Here is a 15,082-nt window from a genome sequence, read left to right on the forward strand (position 1 = left end):
CCGTCGGCCTCTTGCATCGCCGCCGTGCGCCCTTGCTGCACCGACGAGGCAGCCTCCGCCCGCCATTGCCGTGCCCACGAGGCAGCCGCCGCCCACCATTGCCTCACAGATGAGCCAGTCGCCGCCCGTAGTTGCTGCACTGGAAACTCCCTCGTTCTTTCCCAACATCAACCTCAGCCAGGAGCGAACGGTATGCCTCCAGCAGAAATCATCTCTCTCCTTCAGAATTTGTTGACTAAATACTGTGCTTTGCAATTTTCCCCTTCTGAATTTGGGGTGAACCTCTTCCCTTTAGGTTTAATGGTGTGTTATTTGAGGTAGTTAGATTACCCAATTAATGAATGTGTTGATGGATGCAGATACATATTCAGAAAATACCATCTCAGTGTAGTTAGCATTTGAGATTTTAGTTCCATTTTTCTTGTTTTCATGACACCATAGATGTGACACGTGAACCATGTACATTATGTTTTTCAGGGTGCATTCATCCACATACATATTGAGTTGGCATCAATCGATGCATTGTCTTATTCACATACTAGTAGTCGTAGATTTTGTAGGCAAGCTCATACTAGTAAATGTGTGCTACGGATTTGTATTGATTTGTAGACCTCTTTAATGTCGAATAATCAGTGAAATATTTTGTCAACTGGTGTATGTTCCTTTGTCACAACGAAAGAAAAAAAAATCTTTTGATGAACTGTGTTCACTATAGTGCGAAGCAGTATAATTTTAAATCTGAACATATTTTAGTTTGGTATACTGTACATGTTGATTTGATGGCCGGGGTAAACCTTTGATTGAATTGGTTCTTTTTCTGCAATGCAGATGGATAGACGTTGGATTCATGGTACATTGTTTTCCCGTGAGTACACTGAAGGTGTCAAAGAATTTATGAACTTCATTCAAGAGAAATTCAGCGAGGATGATAAAATACTTTGCCCATGTAGAGAATGCCTTAATCATAAGTACCAGCATCAGACCGTTGTGAACACGCACATATTGATGTATGGCATGGAAAGTACATATACTCGTTGGATATATCATGGAGAAGACTTTGATGTAGATGTTATTGAACATCCTGTTGATGTGCATGGCACCGAGGATGGTGACAACGGCGCTGACCGATTTGAAGAGATGTTTGAAGACCTACGCACAGCAGTAGAACAAGCTCAGAGTGAAACTGAAAATCAAGATGCTAACAATGGTGGAAACCCTTCTGAGAATGAGTCTTTTTTGAAGGATGTGATGAAGGAGGCAAAATGGCAGCTTTATCATGGTTGTACCAAGTTTTCAAGGTTCTCCTTTGTGGTAAAGCTTCTTCACTTGAAGTCATACCATAGGATCCCGAATAGTGCATTTACTGAAATTTTGAAGCTATTAGCTGAAGCATTCCCTGAACCCAATACGCTCCCAAAATCGTATAAGGAAGCAAAGAACCTTCTAAAGGAATTAGGCCTTGGGTATGAGTCTATACATGTGTGCTTCAATAATTGCATTCTGTTCAGAAAGCAATATGCCAATCATGACAATTGCCCAGTTTGTGGCCTATCAAGGTGGAAAGACCCTGCTAGAAAGAAGATTCCACAGAAAGTGTTGAGGCATTTTCCATTGGTGCCTAGGCTAAAGAGGATGTTTCTTTCCAAAAAAGGCGCAGAAGAAGCACAATGGCATGAGCTAAAGAGGCAGCCCAATGAGAAGGAACTGAGTCATCCAAAAGACGGTGATGCATGGAAAGATTTCGATGAAAAATTTCCAGAATTTGCAAAAGATGTCAGAAACTTTAGGCTTGGCATTGCCACTGATGGGTTCAATCCTTTTGGAAATTTTAACACAACCTATAGTATGTGGCCTGTATTTGTTATACCATACAACCTTCCACCTTGGGCATGCATGGATCAGTCAAATTTTATGATGGCTCTGCTGATTCCAGGTCCCAAATCACCTGGCAAGCACTTCGATGTCTTTCTACAACCACTTGTGGAAGAATTACTTGAGCTCTGGGAGGGTGTACGTACATATGATGCTCTTAGTGGAAAAATGTTTGATCTTCATGCTGTAGTTCTATGGTGCATTCACGATTACCCAGCTCTGAGCACTCTTTCAGGGCGTACCACAAGAGGCTATTGTGCATGTATTCATTGTGACAAACACCCACTTTCTTACAGCCTAAGGAGTAAAATTGGGTATATTGGTCACTATCGTTTCCTTCCAAGGGGTCATCGTTTGCGGAGAAACAATGAATTTGTTGGTCTTCATGAAAGCAATGATGAGCCAGGTAAATTCTCTGAGAAAGAGTTGCAAGCAGAATTGGAGAAGGTTAGACCTGGGAGACAACAAGAAAGTAGAAAAAGGAAGCGTTCTGACTTGGGCAGCAAGAAGGATCATGTGCCAATTTGGGGCCGGCGGGTTTGTTTGTGGGATTTGAAGTATTGGGCAAAGTTGAAGCTGAGACACAATCTTGATGTCATGCATATTGAGAAAAACATTTGTGAAAACCTCGTTGGGACAATTCTGAATCTGGAGGGTAAGACAAAGGACACACTTAATGCTAGGATTGATCTCAAAGATTTGAATATTAAAGAGGAGTTGTAATTGAGGAAGGAGGGAGACTCATATGTGATGCCTCGGGCCCGATATACCTTGTCCAAAGAACAAGTTGTTGCATTTTGTCAATTTTTACGAGAGTTAAAGTTTCCAGATGGGTTTGCTTCCAACATCTCAAGATGCACAAGTGCTGATGGAACCAAGGTACAAGGCCTGAAAACACATGATTGTCACATTCTTCTGCAGAGAATCTTACCTGCTGGCATGAGAGGATTTTTGGACAGTGATATATATGAAGCAATAGCTGAGTTAGGCAAGTTTTTCAGAGAACTGTGCAGCAAAACTCTTAATAGGGATGTCTTGGCTGAAATGAAGAAGGAAATCCCTGTAATATTGTGCAAGCTTGAGAAAATTTTCCCGCCTGCATTCTTTGATGTGATGGTGCACCTTGCCGTACATTTACCTGAAGAGGCATTGCTTCGAGGTCCCGTACAATATGGGTGGATGTACCCAGTTGAAAGAAGGCTATATACTTTAAAGCGCTATGTGAGGAATAGGGCGCGACCAGAAGGTTCGATTGCTGAGGCATATATTGCAGATGAATGCCTGACATTTTGCTCCAGGTACATGGATGATGTTGAAACAATATTTAATCGGAAACCAAGAAATATAGGTTATTCAGATGAAGAAGCCTATGGTGTTGACGTTTTTGGGCATGGAGTTAATTTTACTTCAGGATATGACTATGAATATGTGCATGAGCAAAAAGATTTTGACCAGATGGTGTGGTATGTGTTGAACAATTGTGATCAAGCTAAGAAATATATCGAGTACGTTGTCACTTTTGAAACTTGTGCTTGTTGCATTGTGTTGTACATATGTGATCTCGAGACTAATTTGTTTTATTTTACAGTATGTTCAGAGATGAGTTAAAGAGAAAACGGTTGCCGGACAGTGATAAAGAGCTTCAACAAAAATTTCAGACATGGTTCGGGAACTATGTTAGTTTTCATTCACGTCTAGTTATAATCTTTGGTTGTCAAATTTCACTGCAGATTCTAATGTATGTGTTTGTGTGCTGTTGCAGATGATGAGGCTGCGAGATGAGGTTGGCGAAGAGGTAGATGAAGATCTATTTTCCTTGGCATGTGGTCCTGATCGGAGAGTCCGGAAATTCTCATCGTGCATAGTGAATGGGATTAGATTTAGCACTGTTGCTCGTGATAGCAACAAGAGGACGCAGAACAGTGGAGTCATGACCGAAGGTGAACATGACCGTAAGGTCATAGATTTTTATGGAACCTTGAAAGAGATCATTCAGTTAGATTATAACTTGAAAGATAGGTCAGTTGTTTTGTTTAAATGTGACTGGTTTAAACTTGATGGAAAGAAGACTGAACTTAAAAATGATGGTTTTTTCAAAAGCATACATGTTGGAAGTTTGTGGTACAAGGACGATTCTTTGATTCTGGCTACTCAGGCTAGTAAGGTCTTTTATTTGCCGGACACGAAGTATGGGAAAAATTGGCAAGTTGTGCAAACATTCGACCATAGGCATCTGTTCAATATTAGTGAAACTGAGGGTGTACCTTTTAGTGGTCCTGCATATCAAGAGGAGGAGTGTTGTGAAGAGGAGGATAGGAGAACATCAGTTTCTGACCATACATCTGAGAAGCCTTTGCATAGAGATGATGAGCAAGGCATTACTTTTGAAGCTGATGTCGTTGCTCGTTTGATGAAAGAAAAATCCACAAAAGTGTATGAAGGTGGCGATGAAGATGAAGAAGATGACACAGGTTTGGAGTATTGCAGTGAAGACGAAGGAGGTGCCACAATGGATGTCGACAGCGATGACGAGTAGATGTTTTAGTGTAGAAGGTACTATCTTCATTCTTGTTGCATAATTTTTTCCTTTGCTACTGCAATATCCTGTTGCTGTTTACACACTACATGCTTGTTCAATATAGTACATGGGAGACTGAGGTGTTTATGCACTACAAGTTTGTTCAGTTCAGTACATCGTCTCTTTTTGCATATGTACAGTTTGAATGCACTTCTAAATTTGAAATATTCGACAGGCGTTGTTGACAAGGCTGAGAAGGAGATGCTGAAAAAAGGTTGTGCTGCAAGCTTAAGTTGGTCTGTACAGTGCTTTTGGCTCCTGTCATCTACAATGGTAGTATCTGGAGTTTTATTTTGTTTGCCTTGATACGGCAATGACCGGTGATTCTTCTTGTGATCCGTAACAGAGTTGTATCTGGAGTTATATTTTGTTTGCCTTGATAGGCCAATGACCGCTGATCCTTGTTGTGACCCGTATCAGAGTTGTATTTGGAGTTATATTTTGTTTGCCTTGATTGGCCAATGACCGCTGATCCTTGTTGTGATCCATATCAGAGTTATAGTCTGTCAGTGTGTTAACGAAGTCACCGTGGTTGTAATCCTTCTTGTATGCCTGACAATATATTATCTCTGTACTGGCTGTTGTGAGGATGGCATTTGTGTGCTGTCATTGGCTATTCAGGTACACAAATTATTTCTGAAATTCATATGGCTCATGTATGTTCATAATATGGCCTAAAATCAAGTTTGTTGTATCTAGTTTAGATGCCATCTTCCAAAACGTAATTCTGGTCATTTTAGAAAATTAAAAATGTTCTCAAATTTTTAGAAAATTAAAAACGTAAATCTGCCTGTACACAAAACATGTTGAAGTAAAAAGTTCGCAAATTGTTAGAACGTTCACCGATTAAAAATTTGTTAAGAAAATTAAAAATGTTCTCAATTTTTTTTAAAAGGTACATGAATTGGAAAAATTTTTGATGATTCGAAAAAAGCATAACGTTGAAAAGTTCATGGATTTAAAAAAATATCACGAATTTTGAAAAACATCATGAATTAAAAACGTTCACAAATTTCAAAATGTTCATGAATTTAAAAAAATGAGAAACATGAAGGAAAAAGAGGAAACAAAAGAAAACAAAGAACCAACCAAAATCCACAGAAGCTTCACAAAACCGAAGAGGGGTGAAGCTAGATGGGCCGACCTATTATAACCAGACACTCGATGCCGTGGACTCCCCTCACCATTTGAATTGTATTCGGCACCAATATGTGCCAAATAGCACATTCCTCGATAGCATATGTCACAGGCTTCCTTCCCTGTCCGATAGCACAAGATACAAATAGGATCCACTGATAAGGTTGCGCCAAATAGTAGCAATCGGGCGGCATGGTGGTGGTGCGGGCATGCACCCATGGACGCTCGGGTGTTGTTGAGGTTGTGTATCGGTGCCCGGCATTCATGTATCTTCCCTTGGGTCTGTGTGGTGTGCGTTTGTTTTGGATGCTTCGATGTTGTGTTGGTGCTTTATAATATAAAGCAGGGGAAACCCTTTTTCGTAAACCAAATAGTAGCAATCAGTACATAGGGGTTGTTTGGTTGAAACCCTGAGGAGCATGAGTGAGCTGTTCTCATGGCTGAATGTGGCATGCAGTCGTATCAGAAATTGACAGATCAGGCATCCATGCTCAAGCTTCCAATTTCATAGGACGTCCACGGGTCCTGCAGAGTCACATGGTCGTCCGATTCCTCCAATCGACTCCCCGGCGCTAGCGAGCGGGAACTCGTCTTCCTCAACACCGAACGCGGGCTCCCCTGAAAGCCTCCAAGAGCACGTGCTCCGTTCGCGAGCTCTCCATCCGTCCACCCTGGAGCCCATGCCGCCCATCGGTCGACGCGTATCGACGTCCTGCACCCCCATGTGATCAACTCAGATGGAGATGGCCAAATCAGCAAGTTGTTTGTTTCGATGATACAAAGGCTTTTTCACGTCGAGGTGCGTTTGTAACCAAGTTTATTGGAGTTGGTAGTCCCCGCGCTCATAATTTAAAAAACCAAACTGATAATCGAACCGGTGAGGCCGCCGGTCCGGTTCGTTTTTTAAACTATGTCATCTTTTCCCCTATGGTTTGTAAAAAAGTTGGTGCATATGTCTTGCTCATTCTAGTAATTATTTCCTAATAATAGTGCATAATTAAATATATGTCTTACTAATTACAACAACAAATAATAATCTTGTGTTATATGCTCTAGAATGTTCTAAATTTGGCTCGGCGGCAAAAAGCGCGCGCACGCACGTTACAGTTTTCGCTCCAGCCGCGCGACCGCGCCAAGAAAAAAATAACGCAACGCGAATTGACGCTATTGCCTAGCAATGTTCCCCAAAATTACACATATGCATTCATCCACCAGTACCAGATGAAGGGCCTATTAGTAATTTGACACACACAAATGCCTAACCCCCACCGCACGACCAGCCAAATCCCCTCCCTCCCCCTGTATCGCCAAATCCCCTCCATCCTATTCCCCTTCCTCTTCCGCCGCCGACCACGGCTTCACCTCCTCCACCGCCGAGCCCATCTTCCATTCCTCGTCCACCTCCACTGCAGAGCACGGATCCCCTCCCTCCCCTTGCTCTTCCACTGCCGGTCAAGACCCCCTCTCCCCCACCATCCGCCTCCACCAAACCCTAGAGTAAGCAGCCGCCGCCACCGCCACCACACCGCGCCACTCCCGAGCACGACTCCCCTTGCTCTTCCGCCTCCACGGCCGGTCGCTACCCCACCTCAACTGCCGGTCCAGAACCCCTCCCCCTCCTCTCCGCTCCACCAAACCCTAGAACAAGCCGTTGCTGCGACCATACTGCGCCGCTTCAAGGACCTCTGCACCACACTGATGGGGAAGAAGACTGCAGCGAAGAAACACCGAGGACCCAAGACAGCAGGTATAATCTTCTTAACCCACCCCACGCCTGCCTATTTGCTATTCATGCATATGTATGTCTAATGGGTGTGTGGTAAAAGCTGTTTTCTTGTGTTTGATTTAAGTTGCTAGTGATTCTGGTCCATTAGAGTTCTTGCCATACCTATGAAAAAAGGGTCTTGTGCTGTCAAGTGTAGATTTGGGTCACATATTGTTACAAACTTGATCACAAAATAGTATTTTGTTATTAACTACAGATTATACACATAGTAATTCGTGCTCATGTGTTCACTCATCTTAGAACCATCGCTGCACCCTTTGGAGGAGTCGCGCATCAGAACATGCATAAGGAACAATTCAAGGCTGCAAGCACTCGGAATTCCTGCACTATCGACATTTTTTGCAGCCAAAACTGTCATTTCACCTGAAAAAAATAAACCCAAGCATAGTAGTGATGATTCTGAAGCTGAGTACCATCCTAACAAGGACAATACCAGTGAAGGAGAGTCATCCGATGATAGTTTAGTAGATGAGACAGAAGCACTTTAGTCCACACCTGCTGCTAGCTCAAACTCTAAGGTGCTAATTTCCTCAATCTAGTCATTCATTGCTTAGATATGTTGCTTGTTTGCCGTGCAGCATAATTTTGTTACTGTTTGTTGATTAAACCATGTTTTCATATCTGTCAGGACTGTAAGAAGACTAGTCAGAAAACTAGTAAGAAAAGATCTGCTGCCATGCCCCCTGGTGGAGTCAAGCCTCGACCTCCTAAGAGAGTTCATGCGGACCTCCCAACTAATCCACGAGTCACAAGGTCGAAGAAAGCTCTATCACAAGATGCTGATGGAGGTATTCAAAGTGAGGAAATGTCTGATCCTAAACAGCAGACACCAAGTGTCATCCATAAGCCAACTGCTTCCATGGCTTGTGTCCGCCAAGCTGAAGAAACTGTTCCCAACTTTGATGACCATGGTGTTGAAGGCAAGTTCCTTACTATTATTATCATATCATGTTCATGATTTTTTCTTTTGAATTACTAGCCTAGGCTATTAGCTCCATGATGAACATACTCTCACTATATGCTTTTTTCAAAAAAGGTGATGATCCTGGACATTGTGATGATGACAACTGGATTGCCAATGGAGCTGATCTCATTGCCCATTGTGATGACGAAAATGAGATGGCCAACGAAACTGGTGATAGTGCCCAGCCAAATCAGCAAACCCAACCTAACAATAACTCTGAAGGCATGTTATAACCTGAATCTTTCTAGCATCTATTAGAGTTAAACTTCTTGTTCAATATATTGTTCTATACATCTTCCTGTCTTAATTTATACCATATGTGTGCATGATTTTTTATGAGTCATTCCAGTGTTGCGGGATGATGATATTCTCAAGGACAACTCCATTGCTCATTTCTTAATATCACAGTATTTAAATAAGGACAATTTAGTTAACCTGTGCCTTCTTGAAATCTGCTCGAACCTTGTCTTCCGTTCCAGTTAACCTGTGCATTTGTAACAGTCAGAAACACACCAACATGATAGATAATGCAATATTCCATTTAGTTGTTGTTGCCATATGGTTACTAGTATATTGTCTTGACTTTTTTTGTGAGCTTACTTCCTGTTGTTATAGTTACACATTTTGAAACGATGTCCTCCATTTATTAGTACACTTCTATACGTGTAATTGCGGTTCAATTGTATCCGTTCTTGATTTTACCTTCTTTTCAGGTCCACAATCCTATGAGGAGCCAAGGGAAAGGGGCCCCAATTTGGGAAAAGGTCTGGAAAGGATCAATCGACGCCGGCAGGGCAAACTGCCGCTTGTCATTCCAGAAGGGAAGTTAAGGCCGGAGGCACCTCTTCTTGCTGCAAAGTTCGCAACTGAATGCAACGTCACAGTTAGACACCATATGCCCGTGTTTAAGCGCTGGAAGGATTACAAGGACCCAGATGGACATGTCCGAGATGGGATCTTCAGGAACTTTGTAGGAAAAGTTGGTGTAAGTACAAAGTCCAGGCCTTCCTCCCTCAAATGGCTATCAAACTATCAATTTTGTGCTATTTTGTCAATTTTGTGCAATCATGATACTTACACATGTTTTTTCATCGGACTAGAACAAGTTTCAGATGGACGTTGATGTTGTGCCAGTTAGGAAGGCTTGTACTGAAATGCTGAAACGTGCAACTCGCCAACAACGATACAGGCTCAAGAAAGAGTATTTTGACCCTCACCCACTCCATTTGGTGATGAGAACGTCTCCTGTCCCCTCGATGACCGATGAGCAGTGGAATGAGCTAGTGGAAAGCTGGAAGGATCCCAAAAAGATGGTATGTTTCTTCCTCGAGACCAATCTCTCGCCTTCTACATGATAATCAAGAAATTTTGCCTTACATGTATTTGGTCTCTTGATGTAGGGGATATGTGAAACTAACAAAAATAATCGAGCTCAACTTAAGTTTCACCAAACCACTGGCTCACGCAGCTACCCTGTGCACTGTGATAATCTGGTAAGTCAAACATGTGGCTCTGGATGTGCATTGTCATGAGAAATATTCTTGACCATAGGTTAATGTAAACTCTTGAATCCATGTAGTAACTGTGTATGATGCTCCCTTGCCTTCATATTTGTTGTTTCCAGGGAGACAAATACAAAGATAAAGAACCCACTGCATTGGATTTGTTCAAGGAGTGCCATTACAGCAAGAAAAAGAAAAGCTACACCGATGTTGTCCAAGCTGCAATTGTAAGTCAGCTTCAAAAGACTACCAACCATCAATTTTTACCTTTTTGCGTACTAGAACTAATATTGTTTGAGTTACTCCACCAGATTGAAAATTGATAATCAAATGTCAGTGTATCTTAATTGAAAATGTTAACATGTTCACTTAACTATCTTGTAATAGCCTGTCCTATATGATTGTACCCTTTTTATTTTCATACAACTGATAAGTTTTGATGCGACTGAAAAACATCAGTTTTGATTTAGTATATGGCTAGATGAAATGACTTTAATAAAAGCGCATAATCACTTTGACATGTGGCCTATCAGCCACCTAAAATTACAGAATTTTTTTATTAATCTATTATTTGGCTTTATATATTGTAGTTTTGGCCATCCCCGGTGTCTTATATTTTTAGTGTGTATATATATATATATTATTGATTGACTTCCAGAAATAATTTGATTTGAATATTACTCACTTCTAGTTAATTCAGGAAATAGTCCACTTTGTTGTAGATGATAGTATATATGAATAATTTGAATCACCTCCGCACAGAAAAAAGATTAATCTGACTGTTATCACAAGTGTCTAGTTGTAAAGGATGCATGATAGCTTTCCTTACAAAGACGTTGCATGTAAGCTTGCTGATGTTGTCTTCTCTACTTGTGCTTAAGCCGTCTTATAACCATGTTTGTTGCTTGCATTGCTAGACCGAGAGGGAAAACAAGGCCTCTCAGCCTACAGAAGATGGACAAGAATCAAACTCTACGACCAAGGCTGTAGCTGAAGTGCTTGCTAACCACACTAAGAATCCAAGGTTTCTTCAGCATGTGGGGATCCAGCATGTCCATGCGAGATCTAGCGATAGCAACTGTCAAGCAGAATTGGCAAAGAGGGGCAATGTCGAGCTTCGGGCTCTTGTTGACACCTTGACCAAGCAGTTGAAGGAGTCCGAAGAAGCAAGGATCAGGCAAGACGAGGAGCACAGGAAGAGAGATGAGGAGAACAGGAAGAAGCAAGATGAGATGGATGCAAAACTAGACTTTTTGCTAAGTCAGTTGCAAGCAAGATCAACTCAAGGGTAAGTTGTTTGTCCAAGATCAGCCGTCGTCTCTACTTGATACATGGAAGCTGTGTGAATGTGATATACTGCTAGAACCTACCTTCTTATTTTGTAATGATTTTGCTGTGCAAACTGCACACTATTGGATGCAAACTGGTTGCATTTTGCTGCTCCATTGTTCTTGGATTTGGAGATGCAAGGTCAATGTTACTGTGATTTGGGATGTTGTTCCTCTTTTCTGTATTTGTGATGGATCTGGAGATGTAAGCTCTTAGGCTTGGAAACCGATTCTGTGTAGAGACAAAGAAGGGTTGGGTTGGGTAGAGTAAACACTAATGGGCCGAATAAAGTGGCCTCGAAACACACTTTCTGGCTAAAAAAACACATGTGCCGCATAATTTTAATGGGCTGATGTGCATATTGAACACGTGCAAATGGGCCAACGAGAGTGTGAATGATTATGGACCAACCCAAAACAAACAGGCCAACCAGCTGCAGTAAAATGGGCCCATAGGCTTGGATGTACAAAAATAAATGGGCCAGACCACACTGGGCCGAATGCCATCGGCTGACATGGCGCCACGTCAGCTCCACGCTGGCGCCACATCAGCTCCATGCTGGCGCCACATCAGCTCCACGCTGGCGCCACGTTAGATTGCGGGAGATGCCACATGGGACTCATCTTTCTACACATCATGTAAATCCATGACGGAAGAGTCCGTCACAGCGGATCGGGCCTTGGGCGGGCCGGGGGTCAGATCGGTGACGGCAACAGACCGTCACAATTCATGACGGAAATGAAAATCCGTCAAGGATGGGCGGGTGGGAAAATTATGACGCGATATACATGACGGATTTCAGGACCGTCACGCCCGGCCATCCTTGATAGTATTTTGCATGTTTGTGACGGACAGTTACTGTCACAGATTAACGACTTTCTTGTAGTGCAAACAAGAGGCTTTAGAAAGGCAGAAGGTGCGGTTTGACGTCTCTCACTATGCTCACCTGAATGTTAGTGACGTGCTGTCTAGATACCTCAGTCATGTGCATTCCAGCCGTGACTCGGAAATTAAGATGGTCAAGCAACTGCAACTGAAATATGAGGTACGTTCTCCGGCTTTGACTAGCTTACATATGCTCTGCCAGCCCCCAAGTCTCCGGATTATGATGAACCTAAATGATCTGTAGACTTGTGATATAGGTTGATGCTCTGTCTTAGATTTTCCGTAAGTCCAACATAAATTTCACCTGTAGTCCCCAAGGGCCGGCTTAATTTACCATGAATGAGCCGGTACTTGACTTCATAACTGTCTTGAATTAGTCCAAACAAATAGTGTGATCCGGCTCAACATGAAAAAACTTTCTTAATATCATGCATTAGCCCCCAAGTGCCAAGCGTTGTTACTTGTAAAAAACTTGGGACTTTAAGCATAGAAGAACCATTTTGCATTTTTTTAAATTGCTTTGACAGACATTAGCCCCCAAGTGCCGAGTGGTGTTGCGTTGCAAAGCACTTAGGACTTTAATCATGATAACCTTTATTGAAATAAACTTTAACACACCTGTGCATGTTTGTAGACCGCCCTAACTGAATTGGGCTCTCAATTAACTGATGCAAAGACCTGACTGGCGGATCAAGAGGCGGAGATAAAGAACGCTGACTCCAAACTCCAGTTGAGCCTCTCTGAAGGTGAAAAACTGAAGACCAGTTTTGATGCGGAGAAGAATTCCTGGGCCGATGAGAAAACCTTGCTGATACAGCGGAGGCGGCTCTCCAGGAGGTTACGACAGAGCTCACCGGCTTAAAAAACCGTGTGTCTCAAATGGTCTCCGCAATCTTTGGTGAGTCATTTGCATTAGTTACTTACACTCTATTTTTGCCAGAAATATAAGCCGCCTGCTTAACCTTTTTTAAAATACTCATAGGTCCACAGAGTAACAATCTGAGTCAAAACAACGTGACAAAACTCAAGGCGGTTTACACCTTGGTGGAGCAACTGTATACTGGGCTCAACGAGCGCTTGCTATTATCTCCCCAGCCAACCAAGGACCCAACCTCTTGAGTGACGTTTTGAAGAAGCTATCTATTTTACCCGCCAGATTCCAAGAGGTCAAGCGGTCTTGTGCAAGAGCCGGAGCCCTAACTGCCCTAAGCCGCTCCAAAGCCTGGGTGCCGGAGGTAGACCCAACGGACGTAGCCAAGGGGTACCCTCCCTTGAAGGAAGACGAGACTCCGTTTGATCAAGATAACTTTGTTGCTTGTGTGAGGGGAGTTCATCCTCATGCTACCATCCTTGGCGAGGAAACCAACATTGATAAATATCAGCTGGGTTTTGACATTGATAATAAGAAGATGGTGACTCCCTCATATAAAGTGACAGATCTTATCCCGCCGGTTCGCCAACACACCTTTGCCCCAGAAATTGACCCGACTAGTCTAATTGATGATGAAGCTGTGTTCGTTGCTCTGGATGGCTTTGATTGGTCGAAGCCCAGCTTCCAACCAGTGGAGGGAGGTGAACCGGCGAGGGAGGAGTCATAACATCCGAATAATCCGGCCAAGACTTAATGAACCGGCCTTAGCTTGACAACTGCTTAAGAGAGAACAATTTTAACCTTTTGGGCTCTCAATGCCTTGTAATAGGTTAGCTTGAAAACTGCATGCTTTGCCTATGTCGTCGTGCATATTATGTTGTGTATGACTGTTTTACCCATCATGCCAATATATGCATTATATCCTTTATCACATCTGCAATGTTTAAACCTGTTCCTGTATGTAAAAGATGAAAAATTGTCCTGGCGGTTTATCGCTGGACGGGTCAAAACACCCAATACATAACTATGAAACTACCATAGTGGAATAATCAGGACCAGATGTAAAGATACACTACTAGGGAAAAGCTTATAGACAGACGCTTACTAGTAGCGTGGGTTTATACCCCTCACTGCTGCTACTTACTAGTAGCACGGGTTTATAGCCCTCGCTACTACTAAGTTGATAGTAGTAGCGCGGGTTTATAACCATCGCTACTACTAAGTGGTCTCTGTTGTGCCCCCCGGAACATGCCATAGTAGTAGCGGGGGGTATAAACCCGCGCTACTACTAAGTTGATAGTAGTAGCGCGGGTTTATAACCCTCTCTACTACTAAGTGGTCTCTACTGTGCCCACCAGGGACATGCCATAGTAGTAGCGAGGGGTATAAAACCGCGCTACTACTATCGACCCACCAAGACATATGTACACATAGCGTGCGGAGGCCCAAATCCAAACCCACACTCTTCTGATTCCCCTTCTCCTCCCACTCACCATTCCCTTCCTCTCCTAGCACCACTGCCGGCCTCGCACCTCGGCGCCACTCACAAATTCGGCGACCTCCTCTCACAGACCCCTCCCCTCCCCCTCCATCCTCCCTCTTCTCCGCTGTTGGAAGGAGAGGGAAACCAGCAGAGCGTCGTCCACAAGGCAGCGACCAGATCCACCATGGACGCAAGCACTTGCACCTCCTCGCCGGGTCAAGGGTCCCACGACAAGCAGCAGCATGTCACCGAGCTTCATCTAGGGTTTCGGGCGTCGACACCAACTCCGGCGGCCACCGGTGAGTTCCTCCTCCTACTGCTCTCTATCTCTCTCTTCCCTTTCTAATAATTTTGTCTTCTTTTGTAGCAACAGTAGACGAGAGCTGCAGGCACAAGTTGGGTGGGCAAGCACCATCACCACGAACAACTTCATCCCCTCCAGGACCAGTAGCAGCCATGAATGGAGAGGATGATGACGCCGAGCAGAAGCAGCCGCCATGGCTACAATTATTTTTTTAATTCTGAATTAGTTAGTAGTACCACGGGGCTCTGACCCGTGCTACAACTAAGTAGTAGCAGCGCGGGTGGCAACCACGCTACTGCTAAAAGTTAGCTATAGTGCCCTAGCAGTAGCGCAGCCCCCACGCTACTACTAGCAATTATCCCGTGCTACTA

At 43.3% G+C, this 15,082-nt stretch overlaps 2 protein-coding genes and 1 pseudogene across 2 annotated transcripts; all 3 read left to right on the forward strand.

The window, feature by feature from the left end:
* The first annotated feature begins 828 nt into the window (after positions 1-828).
* On the forward strand, positions 829-2,446 carry LOC147987652 (uncharacterized; annotated as a pseudogene).
* A 728-nt stretch (positions 2,447-3,174) lies between these two features.
* Positions 3,175-4,408, forward strand: LOC147987653 (uncharacterized). Its single transcript, XM_087540390.1, has 3 exons — positions 3,175-3,377; positions 3,461-3,548; positions 3,635-4,408. The coding sequence occupies exons 1-3, from the start codon at positions 3,175-3,177 to the stop codon at positions 4,406-4,408; spliced, it is 1,065 nt and encodes a 354-aa protein (XP_087396516.1).
* Positions 4,409-8,492: 4,084 nt separating this feature from the next.
* LOC147987654 (uncharacterized) lies at positions 8,493-11,131 on the forward strand. The gene is made up of 6 exons (XM_087540391.1): positions 8,493-8,559; positions 9,051-9,322; positions 9,438-9,650; positions 9,738-9,830; positions 9,962-10,066; positions 10,757-11,131. The coding sequence occupies exons 1-6, from the start codon at positions 8,493-8,495 to the stop codon at positions 11,129-11,131; spliced, it is 1,125 nt and encodes a 374-aa protein (XP_087396517.1).
* Positions 11,132-15,082: the final 3,951 nt, after the last annotated feature.

The sequence above is a fragment of the Triticum urartu genome, chromosome 2A (assembly GCF_056163025.1).
Source record: "Triticum urartu cultivar PI428250 chromosome 2A, HENAU_Tu73, whole genome shotgun sequence".
NCBI classification, from domain to species: Eukaryota; Viridiplantae; Streptophyta; class Magnoliopsida; order Poales; family Poaceae; genus Triticum; species Triticum urartu.